The sequence below is a fragment of the Schistocerca serialis genome, chromosome 1 (genome assembly GCF_023864345.2).
Source record: "Schistocerca serialis cubense isolate TAMUIC-IGC-003099 chromosome 1, iqSchSeri2.2, whole genome shotgun sequence".
Taxonomy (NCBI): Eukaryota; Metazoa; Arthropoda; class Insecta; order Orthoptera; family Acrididae; genus Schistocerca; species Schistocerca serialis.
Window position 1 is genome coordinate 1,204,829,366 of NC_064638.1, and position 19,187 is coordinate 1,204,848,552.

General features: G+C 38.6%; 1 protein-coding gene across 1 annotated transcript in view; it reads right to left on the reverse strand.

The window, feature by feature from the left end:
* Nucleotides 1–4,130: 4,130 nt before the first annotated feature.
* LOC126456603 (protein sax-3-like) overlaps nt 4,131–19,187 on the reverse strand; it is a 117,430-nt gene continuing 102,373 nt past the window's right edge. Inside the window, exon 15 of the mRNA XM_050092350.1 lies at nt 4,131–9,088. Within this exon, the coding sequence (XP_049948307.1) occupies nt 8,684–9,088 (405 nt within the window). The 3' untranslated portion in view covers nt 4,131–8,683. The remainder of the gene's footprint in view (nt 9,089–19,187) is intronic.

The window sequence follows — 19,187 nt, forward strand, 5'->3', positions numbered from 1 at the left end:
TTATTTTCAAATGTTAAAAAAAAAAACAGATGATGTTTTTCCTGTAGGTAGACGCGCATTATTTTAGAGTGTAATTGGCTGTAGCTATTTTCGTTGTGAGAATAAGTAAAAAGTCTGCATTTTTGATGTGCATCGAAGGGAGAATATAGTATTATTTTACTGGTGGAATGTTGTGTTAGTCATTATTCCAAGTAGTACTACAATATATAGAAGATCAAGAAACCTACCTGTGTACTTCAGAGTTATCACGAAGATCCAACTACAACAACATGAAGGACATGGTCAAGATTTTGTAGGTGGATACGGTGATCAGACATATTATTATTAACTGGTAAGCATAAATCTACAACAAGAGAAAGACTATTTCGTTTATGTGGAACTAATATGAAAAGATTTTTTACACATTTACAGGGATACCTCAGCTAATTGTGCTTGTCTGACACACCAGAAAATTTCATAAGAGACAGTAATCAAGAGATTCTTCTAGCATTGACATCATCTGCACTATGTACGCATTCAAAAATCAGCTTAGGAGTTGTTCAGAAATCAACTTAGAATATGTTAAAAATGTTCAAGAGGCCAACATAGATGCATTTCAAAATCATATGAATAATCGATAGACCAACGTGCGCTGAATGCTAGGCACTTTGTGAAACAAGATTTTTTTTCTTCAAGAATGTGAATTTGGCACTCCCTGACTGGGGAAGATTCCCCAGTTTGTCACCCCCTAGAACAGGGCCTGACTATTTCTAACATCAAAAAACACGCCAGTGCCAACTTATTTAGTGTGTCCTTTCTGAACGGAGTTAGGTTGAACCTATCTCTGGCTTTAGCCAGGCTTTAGTGCCTATAATGATTTGAGCATCAGTGCTTTCTATCAGCACTTGGACCTATAGTACTTTCCCAACATAGCTACAACAGTTTACAACTACTAGACCAATGGTTCCTAGATCTGCATTCTTCCTGTGTTTAACCTGCACCCTTTGCGACTGAAGCTCTTTTTGTCCTCCCTGAGACCCTATAATGCAAGAACCACCCAGTCCATGCCACATAGCTCCTGCTATTCTTGTAGCTGTCTCCTACTTATTAAGGGCTCCTGACCTATTTAGCAGGACTCAAAACCCCACCACCCTACAGTGCAAGTCAAGGAATCTGCAGCCTACATGGTTGCAGAACTGTCTGAGCTTCTGATTCAGACCATGCACTCTGCTGTGAACCAGAGGTCTGCAATCAGTCCTCTTCCTGTCAACTATGCTGCAAAGGGTGAGCTCTGATTTCATCTAGCAAGCATGGCATTTCAGATAGCTGCTCAAAACCAGAGAGATTTTCTTCCAGTCCAAAGTGACACATTACATTGTTATCAACTTGAGCCACCAGCTGCATTTGGCCGTGTCCTGTGCTCTTCATGGCATCTGGAAGGACCCTTTCCTCTTCTAGAATGACTCCACTTGGTTTGCTGATGGAGTGTACACTGGCTCCACGGCAGCCATATCCCCAAGGGGCCCCATAACACACCTAACAGTGGAGCTCCCTACCACCAATAATCCCACTGTTTGTGACTTCCCGTATTTTGCAGGCTGAGAGGTTTCCTCTGAAACAGGACAAGCAACTTCATCGGGCTGAGGGACATTGTCAGCCACAGATAGCACGTGGAACTTGTTTGTCAGACTAACCAGGGAGGCCTTACATTTGCCCCATACTAAAGACAGAGAAAAAGTACACTCCACAGACAGACGAAAAACAATCAACACGTGCAGCGGAGCTCTACTGTAGACACTAACAAAAATGCGTGGACTGTGTCTAGTAAATTAAATTGACATGCAGAGATTCAAAAACTTAAACTATCAAAGCACACAGGTGAGACTAAATAATTCACTCCTGGTTAACAGCCTGTAAAATGTCACAAAATTGGTTACTTTATGACACAAACGAAAGCACTAGATCTTTGTCTAGTACGAAGGTATTTCGGAAAGTAAAGATACACCGTATGCCAGAGGAACAGAAGTGTTTTGGCGAGCAAGATCGCAACACTGGTGTTAATCTTGAACCGTTAGCTTTCTTCTCGCGGTCGTTTGGCAGTTGAATGTTGCCTCTGGTTGGAGTAGGTCATGTTTAAAATGGCTGCGCCGATTCAGAATCCCGCTAAATGCAAAGTCCGCTCTGTCATATGTTTTCTTCATGCAAAAGGTCAGCGACCAGTGGATATTCACAACGAAATTGTTTCTGTTTATGGGAACATTATGAATCGACAAAATGAAACGAAATGGTGTCGTCATTTCTCTGAAGGTAGGACCGATGTTCATGACGAACAAAGAACAGGTCAGCCATCTGTGATCTTTGATGCCCTTCTTCGGAGAATGGAGGAATCAATTAGTGTGAATAGACATCTCACATTGAAAGAATTGCATCAGATCATACTGGACATGTCAATGACAACTCTTTATGACGTTGTGACTGTCAAGTTAGGGTACAGGAAATTGTGTGCGTGCTGGGTTCCAAAACTGTTAACGGAAGAACACAAAAAGAAAAGGATGGGCTTTGCACTCGACTTCCTCACACGCTATGCTGAAGCAGGTGATGAGTTACTTGATCACATTGTGATAGGTGACGAGACGTGGGTTTATCACCGTACACCTGAATCCAAGCAACAATCAATGCTATGGCACCATTCGAATTCACCAAAAGCCAAGAAATGCAAAACGTCGATTTCAGCACAGAAAATCATGGCTTCTGTTCTTTGGGACAGACAAGACATTCTTCTGTTGGAATTTATGCCTCCTGGAATGACAATTAATGCTGCTGCATATTGCCAGACTTTGAAATGTCTTTGAAGGGCAATTCAAAACAAACGCAGGGGAATGCTGACAAGTGAAGTCCGCTTATTTCATGACAATGCTCGGCCTCACACAGCGCTCGTAACCAAAGCACCACTCAAACAATTCAAATGGGACGTATTGGACCACCTGCCATACAGGCCGGACATTGCGCACACCAACTTCCATGTCTTCCATTACCTGCAGTCACATCTTGGTGGAAAATCTTTCCACGATGATGAAGTAGTCAAAGATGAAGTTGAAATGTGGTTCCGACAACAGGCGGCAACCTGCTGTGACTGTGGGATACAAAAGCTTATGCACCGACTTAACAAATGTTTGGATAACGGGGGTGATTATGTCGAAAAATAACAAATAATCCAGTTAATAAGATGTAACTGACATTTTCAAAATAAATGTTCTATTTAAAGACTGCAAGCCATTGTATCTTTACTTTTCGAAATGCCCTCGTAAATATTAAATTACCATGGAAAAATTCAAAATTGAAACTGCCAAAACACACACATGAAACTATATAATTTGATCTTGGATAGGAACTCATAAAATGTCACAAAATTGGTTACTCCCCTGTTGCTCAGTTGGAAGCTGCTGCCTGACTTATCAGTTGTATTTGTGGAACAGGATGGATGGATGAAGGAGTGAATGAATCCCATATACTTCAATCATTCAGCAATCTCTCTTTTCTTTGTTCTGTCACCCCCTTGCAGTCTATCACTCCACATCAATGAGTGCTACTATCAATTTCCCATACCAGTACTGAGCTGAGCTGCCACGTTCATATCCCATCCCGTGTGCTTGCTGCCTGCCCCTTCCAGCCATCAACCACCTTTTCCTCTTCCTCCCCACCTCCTTTCTCCCCCCTCTCAATCTACCTGATTCAGCTTTTCATCCCAGGTGAACTGCAATGCTGGTACAAAGTAGTTGGCTGGGACAATCCAGTCGCAGGGAGATGTATGTGTAATGTGTATGTGTTTTCTGAACAGCTTAGCTCTGAAGAATAGTATTGTTCAAATATTTAGCAACTTGTTCATGTGCCTTTCAACCACTGAATGCCACAACTATATGATGGGTGTTAACCTTTAACTTTTTTTTTGTTCATGCTTTTATCATTTTATAATAAATTATGTGTAAAAGAGACTAGTCCAATAAATAATAAAGAAATATTATCCACTTGTTACGCAGCCAGATGTGATTCTTTTGATCATCTGTGAAGTACATCCAAATGCTACTACATGTGGGACACAGGACAAGGATAAAAAGAAAATACAGTTCACAGTATTGAAGAATGGAGTTGAGTTTACAGTATTCACACATATATTTCATCTTTATGTACACAAACATAGATTTTCTTTTACATAGTAATGTGGTAACTGTGTAAAGGTAATTTAAAAACAATTATTACACATATACTCAAATTTTTTGGGGTGTTATGGCACTAAGTTGCAGTTACATGTGTTCTAAATCTGAACAATCTTGTTTATGGCTTATCCAGATACTGTACGTTTTTGTTCTCTTGTCTTGATATGTTGCTTTATATGCTTTTATGAGCACTAATAATTGCTAACAAACCAAACATGACCACATTATTTGCATTTACTTTTCATGTAAATTTAATGACTTCTCAGAACAACTTAGTTGTTATAATTACTGTAATACTTCATTAGGAAGGCAGTATGCTACATTTATACTTAGTAGTTCAGTCTTTCAGAGTGTGTTCACTGCCAGTAACATGAAATTTGCATTTCAGGATGTAATAGTATTAGATAACAAAATAAAATGTTTTCCTATTGTAAATATGGAAAATAAAAAAAGAAACAAAGCAACAGCATTCTATACAAATTATATGTTATTAACAAAAACTATTACTATTGTCATTATTTATGTTGTCAACAGTATCTTCCATTTTTTTGTTTAAATTGGTTATCATGTAGAGTACTGATTGATTTGAGCACCTTACTTTTCCTAACTGTTTTTCTAATTTGCAGCATAACATAAACTGGCACATACATGGGTCTAATCATTTATTAGTGGCCAACAGGATATGGAATAAATTATATACTGATATTTATGGATAAATCATATGACCATAAGAAAATTTCAGTTTAAATAGATGTATGAGTAACTGAATTGTTCTACTCTGAATTCCCCATTTATGTCTTACATTTAACACAACAGCTGTGAAATGGATTTAACATTTAGTAGGATGTGTGACAGTTCTTGTAAGGGAAGTGTGTGTAATATAGAAAAAAAGGACAACAGAACTGGCAATTTATTTTACTAATACTATGTTGTTGAACAATAGGCTAAATATGAGAGAAAGTAACAAAAATTTGTTTCTCTTGCAACTACAGGAAAGAACAGATTCTGATAGATTTATTGATTCTGTGACAGCCTTCATTGTTTGCTTGCATCATTCTTTAATTTTTATGATCTTGAGCTTGAAGAAATTCCTCTTATATTCTCATGAGCTAAATAGCAGGGGTTTGATCCTGTAAAATATTCCTTTCGAGAATACTCATGACACAGACTCAAAACACAATGTAATTCCTATTTCTATAGGACAGCATTTTATTTTTAGACAACAAATGTAATCAGTAACTATGTTATATTCTTAATTACAGCTCTGGAGGTCTGCACTAAGTACATATGTTTTCTGTTGTGACTTCTATTGGTGGCAAACAATAAAAAAATGAAAGAAAAAAACATTAATAATAATGGAAGAGCATGCTAGTAAGTTAACTGCAACCTTGTTTATGGCTCTGTAACAGCACACAACAGGATTTTGAGGATAAAAAAAATCAAATTAAAAAAATTGAATAAATTCAAATCTTTCATAAAATTTTGGTTCACATATATACACTATATACACTACTGTTGTGACAACCAAATTAAGAGTACTTATTGTAGTGTACAGTGTTAAATAGCGGGAAAGGATGTGAAATTGGTGACTTTGATTGTGTTAAGAGCTGTATGTTGTTATTGTACTTGCACAACTGATCAGATACAGTTTCTGTCCAATTTTGACTTTAACTTGCTGACCACTGACTTACACAACTATACATGTATGGCAAATTATAAATACAAAGCTCTTTGTAAAATAATGATATGCAATTCTAATGATAGCTGTACTGGCACCAAAAGTAAAAAGTCAAAGATTGGTAACCACAGAGCAGTGGTGGTCACTGAACCATTACAGATACGACAGTCTGTTGCATGTATAGGTGTAATGTGAATTGTAGATGAGTTGCAGTTTAACTTCAAGTATTTAAGTAACTCTGAATGGATGAAGCTGTACAAAATATTACAATGAATTATGGAAATGAACAACTAGTGTTCTAGTAATATTGTATCAGGAAAGTTATGAGAATGCAGAAACAGTTCAAAAGAGACAACAGAGCAATGAATCTATTTGCCAAAAAATGCGATGTGTGAAATATTCATCTAAATCTATTGTTATGTTGTGATGGAAATTGTTTCAGAAAAACAAAAAATGCCATTTGTATAATATGCAATAACAGTTTTACCTGAAATTGTGTACACAAAGCATTATGTAATCTGGATGTTTAGATGTTGTGTCATGTTGCATTGTTGTTCAGAGCTATTCGTATGCTTCTCCTGTTATACTGCAAATAACTAAGAGCTTAGGCGCCTATTTGATTTCAGCATATGTTTTGCTTTATAAATTATAGAGTGCAGCAATCATTTGTCCCTTTTTTTGCAGGTTTTATTTGGAAAATCCAGATTTCAGCTAGTGCCTAGCCATTATGAATGCACTATTTTCTAGTACTGATGCATGTCAGTTCCCTGTTGTTTGGGCGTCAATACTGAGTATTCACAGAAATGTGACTGTCGCCTGAACAACAGGGAACTGCCTTGCATCAAGAATAGAAAATAGTGCATTGATAATGGCTAGACACTAGCCAAAATCTTGATTTGCCAAATAAAACCTGGAAAAAAAAAGGATGACTCATTGCTGCGTTCTATAATTTATAAATCATATCACTGTCACTGGTTGCGCTCACTTTCCTAATGGTAGGTAATGTGATTTGTTTTGCTGCTTTAGTCTGACCAAAAAGCTCAGAATCAGAGGTTTCTTTACCTAGATGAAGAGGAAAGGTTTGTAGGAAATTAGGGCTAGTACCCAGATGAAGGAACTTTTGGTTTCAAATTCTAGCATTTGAATAATTTTTTGTCTCTGTTAGCTGTACACAGTATGCTAAAAATACCTATACCTTAGTTCATTAAAGTGTCATTTGAGGATCCTTTCCTTCATGAAAACAACTGACGGGTAGAGGCAACATCAAAGAAACTTATTTCTATCATTTACATTTTATTTTTCAAGTTGTTAGACCAATGTGTACACCTTTTACTATGCTGTATTGCTCTATCACATATTAATGATAATTAATTATAGATGCTGTTTCTAATATCTGTTTTAACTATGTTGCTGTGTACCTGATTTGTTCCACATTCTGTAAGGTTCTCCTTCATGATGCAATCTATGGGACATGACAGTTGAATAAATAGCTTGCCCCAGAAGATAATTTGGAGATTTACTCGAAACTAGTTATGGCAGTAGATAGAGATTTTCTCAAGCAGCTGGAAGTAAGTGGCCACAGCTTAATTACATCTTTTGGTTTTCAAAACTTTTTCTGATCAGACATTGGTAATGTACAACTGACAGTCCATTTTTCTTAACTTGCTGGGTAATTCCGTATAAGTCTCTCAAGCCTAATATCCTTGAATATCACAATTGTAAACGCTTCATTTCTCAACAATTAAAGATGTATCTTTTTTTAATGTTGTGTGTGTGTGTGTGTGTGTGTATTATTCTTTTTTATTTTTTATACAAAGATTTGTGATCTGAAGGATAATGTATGCTAGGGACATCATCTCAAATAAAATTTTCTAACTAAATATTATTTGCCACAAATAGGTCTGCTTGAAAATTGTACTAACACTGAGTTACTGATTAGCATGCAACTCTGTCAAGAAACAACTCAGTATTCAGTAAAGAAATGCAGTTATTAGATATATTTTCGTTTGTCCTTTATTTATGCTGCCTGCCTGCCAGTCTTCACAATAACTTTTATAACACATAAGACCTCACTAAAGTCATGAATTCTGTCTTCACATTTTTACATACAAGGAAAAAAAATGTTAGTGTGACCTTCAAGCTGAAAATGCATTCATTTATGATGTATACACTTATCTACATTCAAAAATTTTTGATCCTGATAGTGACATTGTCCATTTATTTATTACTGTTACCAATTCACAACATGTAAGCTGGAATAAGAAGCAATAAAGGAAATAAATCTCTTGTAGCATACATATAGTCCATGAGTATAAAAAGGGTAACAACAGCAATAATAACACATTTATCACAGTTAGACAATTGTAGAAGTGCTATGGCTGAAAGAATTTGATGTTGTCATGATATTTGACTTGAAACATAATGGAGGGGAACAGACATTAGGTTTAGTCAGTTCATAAAGAGAGCAGTATTAATATTTTCTTGCTTAGTTCAGTTCTCTAAAAGTTCAACAGATCATGACATTTACAGTACATATAGTTGTCTTAATACTTTCAATACCAGATACAGCTTGTTCTCTCTCAGCATCATCATAGTATTTTGAATTATACAATGGTAAGGATTCAATGGTAAAAATAAATTTATTAACTGGGAGTATGTACAGATCTCATAAAAAGTCAGGTTTCTTCTTATCAAATGATGTACACCTCATTTAAATGGAAAACTATACATTGTCCTTTTAAATGATTATCAGTCACTGAGCTGACATAGTTTGAACATGCTTTACAAAACAGATACAGTATGACATAGTAGTTTATGTGCCATGACTGTTGTGATTTCCAGGTTCACTTTGAGATGACTGGTGATACACTGATTGATACTGTCCATGCCTAGTGACTGGTGCATAGGCAGGATAAGGCACCGCAAAGCTGGACAGACTGTGAGCATTATAATTATTTGTTGCATGTGGCAAGTCTTTAATTATTTGTGACCCTTTGTATGGGTCTGTGTTGGGCACTGAAGTTAATAACAACATTGGCTTCACCCCACACGTTGTGTGTCCTTTCCATGATGGCTGCATCTGGTTGCTATTGTTTGTTTGTTGTGAAGGAGGTGTGATGACATCTGGAGGTGGTTCAGAAAAGCACTGACTTTCCCTTAGACCATTGCTCTGAGCTTGATTCGCATATTCTTGATGCTCAGGTCTTGGAATGGACTTCTAAAATTTAAAGAAATAAATTTACTGAATATATGAATAACTGGCGATACAAAAAACTGAATTTTCCGGAGTATTTGAAGCTATGCTGGTAATATCACAGAATTAAATTTTCATACTCTGTCAAATACATTAGAAGTAGTTATGCATACAAATTAAGAAAAATTGAATATTAATAAGAGAGCAATAGTATGATACATATATACAAAATCATCAGTATCATCATCAGCAATAACAACAACACAAATCATGACCACATAGTACCATATTAAAGACAAACATAGAAATTTTTAAGGGCAAAATAAAACAAGTGCAAAGGGCTTCATAAGACACTGTATGAATTGGAGAGGCATCAAGATACGTGACTGCTCGACTACCAGCCACAACTCACAGAGACTGGTTGGAACTGTGACCAAGCTGCATATATTTCAGTCAGTAGTGTCCATGATGCACTCAATGTCTCACAAAAACAAATGCATAACACTTGGTATTAAAAAGTCCTTCCAAACCCTTAAGTATCTCAGTTTAATGAAAAAGAGTCATAATGAGCCAGAGTTTTTAAATTCATAGCTGCAAAAAGATTTATAGGAAGGTGCTGACTGCTGCAAAAAAGTAATTTAATGACAAAATAATATACAATGTAGAGAATAAAAACAAAACAGTCTGGGTGTCATCAAAAAGGAAATGGTGAGAGAGGCAAACAAAGGCATAATAACATACTGATCAAGGAGGGGATGAAGTAATAAATGATCCACAGAAGCAAACTATATGAATGAGCATTTTTATCAAGTATTGCAGAGAAGTCACCACAAAAATTTCCAAAATATTACATAACCACTTTAAAGAATTAGGCAGAAAGTACAATGATGTTATTAATGACCACTGGACAGAAAGTCAGTAGAGCTGTACAAACACTAAAACATCAGTAAGCTTAGATGAACTATGAGTATGTGTACTGAAACAATGGACAGAGAACATACAGTACAAGCTACCTTAACAAATATAATAAATGAATCCTCCACATCAGGAAATTTCCAGAGAATTTGTACCTCTGCTGTCACTATCTTCAAAAACAGTAGAATCAATTGCGAAAGACAGCTTAATGAATTATTTGAATAAATACAACCTTTTAAGTGAACTGCAGTTTGGTTTCCAAAGTAGCAGAAATATGGAATCAGTCATAGTAGAAGTCACAAAAGTGGTACTTAATGTTCTTGATAAAGATGAGTGTGTTAGAGGCATATTTCTAGATGTTTCTAATGCCTTTGATACTGTTGACCATAAGATTCTATTAAATAAGCCAGAAGCAGTAGGAACAAGAAGGGTACCTAAGGACCGGTTCCAGTAATACCTAGCAGATAGGGTAGAAAGAGTAGAAATAACACATACCTCAAATAAGTCTAAACTTTTAGTAAACCACTTATCATAACCAAAATACATTAACATAGGAGATTTTCAAGTACCATTTTAGGACCAACCGTGTTAGTGATGAACATAAGTGAATTTCCCAATCTAGTTCGTCATGGGGTAAAATACTTTCTGCTGATGTTAGTCACTGAGAAAATAAGAGAACTCATTGCAGAGAAAACAGGTGAAACTCTCAGTGATGTCTGCATTCAGTCAATAAGCAATAAAGTGTCATTGAACATAAAGAAAACAAATGACATGAATTTGAGTTTGAAGAGGGAAAATGACACTGTTAAATTAAACAATGGAAACTCCAGGTAGGAATCCTCAGCATTTCAAACAGGTCTACATAGTGAGCACAGCTGCTATTTTTGGTTATAATTCTTATGGTCCTTTTCTGCAGTTTGAAAACTGTGTTCACATTTTGTGCATTTGTTCCCCAGAAATAATATCATAGTTAAAAACAGAGTGTACATATGAACAGCACATAGCAAACTGTTAAATTAAATGCATATGTCACCTCAATAGATTGTGAATGTTAAAAATGTATTACTTATTTTGTAATTATATAATATATGTAAAATGATGACCCTACCTAAACCCTACCTAAAACCTCTTTCCTCATCACCTTAGCCAGCTTCATCCTGACCCACAACTTCTTCACTTTTGAGGGCCAGACATACCAACAATTAAAGGGAACAGCCATGGGCACCAGGATGGCCCCCTCGTACGCCAACCTATTCATGGGTCGCTTAGAGGAAGCCTTCTTGGTTACCCAAGTCTGCCAACCCAAAGTTTGGTACAGATTTATTGATGACATCTTCATGATCTGGACTCACAGTGAAGAAGAACTCCAGAATTTCCTCTCCAACCTCAACTCCTTTGGTTCCATCAGTTTCACCTGGTCCTACTCCAAATCCCATGCCACTTTCCTTGACGTTGACCTCCACCTGTCCAATGGCCAACTTCACACGTCCGTCCACATCAAACCCACCAACAAGCAACAGTACCTCCATTATGACAGCTGCCACCCATTCCACATCAAACGGTCCCTTCCCTACAGCCTAGGTCTTCGTGGCAAACGAATCTGCTCCAGTCCGGAATCCCTGAATCATTACACCAACAACCTGAAAACAGCTTTCGCATCCCGCAACTACCCTCCCGACCTGGTACAGAAGCAAATAACCAGAGCCACTTCCTTGTCCCCTCAAACCCAGAATCCCCCACAGAAGAACCACAAAAGTGCCCCACTTGTGACAGGATACTTTCCGGGACTGGACCAGACTCTGAATGTGGCTCTCCAGCAGGGATACGACTTCCTCAAATCCTGCCCTGAAATGAGATCCATCCTTCATGAAATCCTCCCCACTCCGCCAAGAGTGTCTTTCCGCCGTCCACCTAACCTTTGTAACCTGTTAGTTCATCCCTATGAAATCCCCAAACCACCTTCCCTACCCTCTGGCTCCTATCCTTGTAACCGCCCCCGATGCAAAACCTGTCCCATGCACCCTCCCACCACCACCTACTCCAGTCCTGTAACCCGGAAGGTGTACACGATCAGAGGCAGAGCCACGTGTGAAAGCACCCACATGATTTACCAACTGACCTGCCTACACTGTGATGCATTCTATGTGGGAATGACCAGCAACAAACTGTCCATTCGCATGAATGGACACAGGCAGACAGTGTTTGTTGGTAATGAGGATCACCCTGTGGCTAAACATGCCTTGGTGCACAGCCAGCACATCTTGGCACAGTGTTACACCGTCCGGGTTATCTGGATACTTCCCACCAACACCAACCTATCCGAACTCCGGAGATGGGAACTTGCCCTTCAGTATATCCTCTCTTCTCGTCATCCGCCAGGCCTCAATCTCCGCTAATTTCAAGTTGCCGCCACTCATACCTCACCTGTCTTTCAACAACTTCTTTGCCTCTACACTTCTGCCTCGACTGACATCTCTGCCCAAACTCTTTGTCTTTAAATATGTCTGCTTGTGTCTGTATGTGTGGATGGATATGTGCGTGTGTGCGAGTGTATACCTGTCCTTTTTTCCCCCTAAGGTAAGTCTTTCCGCTCCCGGGATTGGAATGACTCCTTACCCTCTCCCTTAAAACCCACTTCCTTTCGTCTTCCCCTCTCCTTCCCTCTTTCCTGATGAGGCAACAGTTTGTTGCGAAAGCTTGAATTTTGTGTGTATGTTTGTGTTTGTTTGTGTGTCTATTGACCTGCCAGCGCTTTTGTTCGGTAAGTCACCTCATCTTTGTTTTTATATATAATTTTTCCCACGTGGAATGTTTCCTTCCATTATAAATGATGACATCAGTTGCATGAAAAATGCTTAAAGATGGATCAATAAATCAATCAATCAATAGATTGTGTAACTAATGCAAAATTTATAGGCATGAATATTGATTTTCATCTGAGTGATGTGAACACACAGAGATATGGTACTTGCAAAGAAAATATCATCAGCATATTATGTCCTTAGAGTCTTACCATCATTTTATAATAGCCAATGTCTCTTAATTACAAACTAGTCATACGTACACTCAATTTTTAACTATGGCATTATTTTTGGGGAACAAATGCACAAAATATGAACACAATTTTCAAACTGCAGAAAAGGGCCATTAGAACAATAACCAAAAATAATGGCCAAGCTCACTATAAAGATCTGTTCAAAACACTGGGGATTCTGATAGCACCATGTAAATACATTTACCAATCAGTTGAACACAAAAAATAACATTGACAATTACTGCACAAAGAACTCTGATCATTACCATGGAACAAGATCTAGAATGAACTTACATTTACTGAGAAAGAATAAACATAAAACTGAGAACAGCACTTTCTACCAAGAAATAAAACAGTACAACACATTATCCAAAGAGATTGAAGAAGCTGTTAAAACAAATTTATTTAAAAAGGCAGTTAAAAAGTACCTGTTAAACAATACAGTATATATATTGAAGGATTAGATAACACAGAGTAGGGGTTTGGTAAAAAAATGTGACACACATAAATAATAATAATAATGATAACGAAACACTTAACATTCCACATAAAACTTCCACACTATATTTTTTTCTCCTTTTCTCCAACTTTCTCCCAAAACTATGCAATGCCCTCCACATCTTCTTTCTGAGCTCAACATTTCTCTTGGTGTAGAGACATACTGATTCAGTTTTCCAGATTAGCAAATGGTAAGTTGCAGTGCACAAAATGGTCCTGACATGAATTGATAGCGTGTGTAGTTTTAAGAAACAATATATGTGTGTGTATAATCTGTGTAGTGTGTCCAGTGACTGGGAGTGAGAAGTGAATGAAAAATGTAGCATTAGCTGTTTTCATTATTATATAACAGTATCATACACTAGAGGTAAACTGAATGAAGTAGCACTGTTTTAAACAGAATTGCCTTGTATTCAGGAGGGTGGAGGCTCCAGTTTTCCTCTAATTGTCCTGATTTAGGTTTACCGTGGTGTCCCTACATTATTTCAGGTAAATGATGGTATGGTTCTTACTATAAGGCCACGCCCAACTACGTAGCCTTCCCTTGTCATACTAGATCTGTAACTCTGTAAATGTCCATATATGTGAAATACTTTAATTTTGTTGTTCTTAGATTGTAATACCAAGACGTGACTAATATCCTTGTAAAAGAGATTGACAGAGGAATAAAACTGCTGCTGCTGCTACTACTGCTACTACTACTACTACTACTATTACTACTAAATGCAGGTGATTTGACAGTAGGTTAGATAATGACAGATGTATCATGTACACCATTTCATCCACTGTAAACATCCCCCACATTTTAATACCTCCACCACCTGTGCAAGCAGTGCCTAGCTGGTCAGTGGGACACACTGCCTCATGAGTTTTTCAGTATACTGTACTTTTACTCTGTCATCAACTAGTAACAATATGTAACATCACTAATAAGTGCAGTTCATTTATTCACATATCATGATGGTCTTTTTTTCAGATTTTGAGCATATGTGGTGAGTGGAAGAACACATTGGGGTTATGCCTTCTGTATCCTGTACAGAGGGAGATGGTTGTAGACTGTAGCACTGTTCAATGGTGACTGCTGCACGACATTGGATTTTTATGTGATTTACAGCATTTTGTGCACAGATCTGCTGCTACAACCCATAACAGTCAGTGGTGACCTCAGGCCTCATCGTGTTGTTATCCCTGGTAGCTGACTCTGGAGGTGCCAGTTATACACACTTTGTGAGGTAGCATATGTGGAACCCAGTGTGGCCACAAAGATACAATCTCCCATATGTTGGGCAGCCAAGCTCTGGTAACAATGAAATGCACTTACAAAGTACATCTTTTCCAATCTGTACTTCCAGTCAGTCTGACCGCCAATGTAAGGTCTGGTGATATCACAGTCATGGAGTACACTGAACTGTTCCATTTGTTGTGGCAATACGAGCATTTTCTGTCCACGACAATTCAGCTGCTCATGAGTGTGTTATTGGCATTTGCATATTTTATCCAGTAAAATTTATTTGTTTTGCACTAGGGAGAAGGATGACTGATGCTAAATATGTGAATGAGAGGCAGGGAAGAAATTAATAGATTTTTCATAAAAACCATTCCTGCAGTTGGCTGTGGAAGGGCCACATTAAAATACATTTAATTATTCAGCAAATATAGTCTGTGGTGACCACAATACTGGCTAATCGATTAACTCCAGTGAAATGACTGTGTAAAACTTCTTCAACGTGAGTTGAGTGTATAGGTATCTGTGCTCCTCATAAGTGTTTTGATGCTTAATAAATTATTTGCTGTGCTCTGTGACAGTGTTGAGTTGTTCATTCGTAGTTGAGATAACTCAAAAATTCCTTTCATTATCTCCAATATTGGTGACCCTGACTAGAACATGGATAGACTGATGTCAACTGAGTCAGATCCATCACTGTTGCGTCTTACTTCAGAGCCGTTTTCAGCATCAATCAAGCAGTAACAGACACCAGTTTCTACACCAACGGCTTCTACTTTGGCCACAGCTGAGCAAATAACTCATTATGCCAATCTGGACCCGCATATGTTTCATCTCCACCCAACATTGGTAATGCAAGACTGCCGCCGTTTTAGTCAACAAACAGTTGTTGATTGGTTGGTTGATTTGATGGAGGGGACCAAACAGCAAGATCATTGGTCCCATCAGACTAGGGAAGGATGGGTAGGAAGCCAGCTGTGCCCTTTCAAAGGAACTACCCCAGCATTTTCCTGAAGCGATTTAGAGAAATCACAGGAAACCTTAATCAGGATGGCGGGTTTGAACTGTCATCCTCCCAAATGTGAGTCAAGTGTGCTAACCACTGCACCACCTCAACCGATCAACAAGCAGTAAATTATGGTTTATTCAAGTGGAAGAAATATTTTACAAACACGGAGTGCACCATGACTTTGACAAACATGAATTAGTGTTAGCATGACTAGACTCTGATCACATCAAAAATGTGGAACATGTGCTGCATGAACAATCATATGCCAACCTGCCACAGGCTCTAATTGAACATTATTGTCTACCACTCTGTGAAAGTTTTAAAAACTTATGCTCATCCCAAACCTGTGTGCGTTTGAAGCCTTCAGAGCTGCTGTGTAAATTACTTTCATTTGCATACAAAGACCTGTTAATTGAGACTGCTTTACACCTTACATGACTCAACAAGCTTCCGGCAAAGTTACAATCTGTGTTAGCTGCTCACACTAATTTGCCACTCACAAATTTAGCTAATAAGGTGGATATTATGGCTACTTATTTTGAAGACTGTGTTTGTTGTGATCAATTATCATGTGCATCTGAGAGACATCCTGGACTGCACTTATCCTACAATGTAATGACTAGTGGCCCTATAACATGCATGACTACAACACACAAAGCTAGCTCTGACGCATGCTACATCACAACATGTATACAATAAGCAAATCATATCAGTGCTGAAATTCAATGTCATTTCGCAACCCCCAACAAATCTCTAGATGCAAAAAGCCAAATTTCACCAGTAACACAAGTGACTCTTCCACTTGATGTTGGTTCCAAAGAAGGTTTGGTGCTAATGCAAAAAAAGTTCTACACCCTGTGCATGCCCAAATGTGAATGATAAGCATTAGTGGGCATTCCTGCTTGTCATCCAAATGACACACACCCAACCACAACCAGTGCCCTAGACTGCAGCAACATGACAACTGCAGCACTACAAGACTCCAATGGGCTGTTTAACAAGAACAGGAACACTGGTTACAAATTTCCAGCTGACTCTGGCATGGAAATTAATGTTTTGCTATAGCATCTGTGCTCTGAACCATCTTCAGCCACACCCCCATACTAAATTTCTGCCCTTCCTTCTGCCCATTGTGGGAGTTCATTATTGCTAAGGTTAGTGGTCTGATCATTGGAACTGATTTCCTATTTTTTCAAAGTGATGTTGGACTTAGTCAGTAGGTGTTTAGTGAGAGTGCACACTGATAATCTCCCACCTCTCATATTGCCCACACCAGTTCATGATGAGTGTGCTGAGCTCACTTTGGTTCGCATGAAGATCTCCGCGCCATACTGCACTAAATGCGGATTGCACACATGTGTGGAACATGAGAAGCAACCTGTTCCTTGCTGTACTGTATCGATGACAGGCAATGAACTCTAAGCCACCTCCAGTGAAACTATCGGTGCTCAATTATTGCATGAATTCCCCACTCTGACAGACCCCACAACAACAGGTAAAAAACATTTACACACCACACAGCATCACTTCAAAACAACTCCTGGACAGCCTATCTTCTCCCATGCATGTCACCTACCTCCAGATAAATTCAAAGCAGCACAACAGTTCATGAACAAAATGTTAACAGAGGGCATTTTGTCTGGGTCAGACAGTGACTGGCTGTCACCACTCCAGATGACAAAAAAGAAAGATGGTGCGTGGAGGCTACGTGGCTACATTATAATAACTCATACCTTACCAGACCCCCCCCCCCCCCCCCCCATGAACCATGGACCTTGCCGTTGGTGGGGAGGCTTGCGTGCTTCAGCGATACAGATAGGCCGTATCGTAGGTGCAACCACAACGGAGGGGTATCTGTTGAGAGGCCAGACAAACGTGTGGTTCCTGAAGAGGGGCAGCAGCCTTTTCAGTAGTTGCAAGGGCAACAGTCTGGATGATTGACTGATCTGGCCTTGTAACAATAACCAAAATGGCCTTGCTGTGCTGGTACTGCGAACGGCTGAAAGCAAGGGGAAACTACAGCCGTAATTTTCCCCTAGGGCATGCAGCTTTACTGTATGATTACATGATGATGGCGTCCTCTTGGGTAAAATATTCCGGAGGTAAAATAGTCCCCCATTCAGATCTCCAGGCGGGGACTACTCAAGAGGATGTCGTTATCAGGAGAAAGAAAACTGGCGTTCTACGGATCGGAGCGTGGAATGTCAGATCCCTTAATCGGGCAGGTAGATTAGAAAATTTAAAAAGGGAAATGGATAGGTTGAAGTTAGATATAGTGGGAATTAGTGAAGTTCGGTGGCAGGAGGAACAAGACTTCTGGTCAGGTGACTACAGGGTTATAAACACAAAATCAAATAGGGGTAATGCAGGAGTAGGTTTGATAATGAATAGGAAAATAGGAATGCGGGTAATCTACTACAAACAGCATAGTGAACGCATTATTGTGGCCAAGATAGATACGAAGCCCACATCTACTACAGTAGTACAAGTTTATATGCCAACTAGCTCTGCAGATGACGAAGAAATTGAAGAAATCTATGATGAAATAAAAGAAATTATTCAGATTGTGAAGGGAGACGAAAATTTAATAGTCATGGGTGACTGGAATTCGAGTGTAGGAAAAGGGAGAGAAGGAAACATAGTAGGTGAATATGGATTGGGGGACAGAAATGAAAGAGGAAGCCGCCTGGTAGAATTTTGCACAGAGCGCAACATAATCATAACTAACACTTGGTTTAAGAATCATGAAAGAAGGTTGTATACATGGAAGAACCCTGGAGATACTAAAAGGTATCAGATAGATTATATAATGGTAAGACAGAGATTTAGGAACCAGGTTTTAAATTGTAAGACATTTCCAGGGGCAGATGTGGACTCTGACCACAATCTATTGGTTATGACCCGTAGATTAAAACTGAAGAAACTGCAAAAAGGTGGGAATTTAAGGAGATGGGACCTGGATAAACTAAAAGAACCAGAGGTTGTACAGAGATTCAGGGAGAGCATAAGGGAGCAATTGACAGGAATGGTGGAAATAAATACAGTAGAAGAAGAATGGGTAGCTTTGAGGGATGAAGTAGTGAAGGCAGCAGAGGATCAAGTAGGTAAAAAGACGAGGGCTAGTAGAAATCCTTGGGTAACAGAAGAAATATTGAATTTAATTGATGAAAGGAAAAAATATAAAAATGCAGTAAGTGAAACAGGCAAAAAGGAATACAAACGTCTCAAAGATGAGATCGACAGGAAGTGCAAAATGGCTAAGCAGGGATGGCTAGAGGACAAATGTAAGGATGTGGAGGCCTATCTCACTAGGGGTAAGATAGATACCGCCTACAGGAAAATTAAAGAGACCTTTGGAGATAAGAGAACGACTTGTATGAATATCAAGAGCTCAGATGGAAACCCAGTTCTAAGCAAAGAAGGGAAAGCAGAAAGGTGGAAG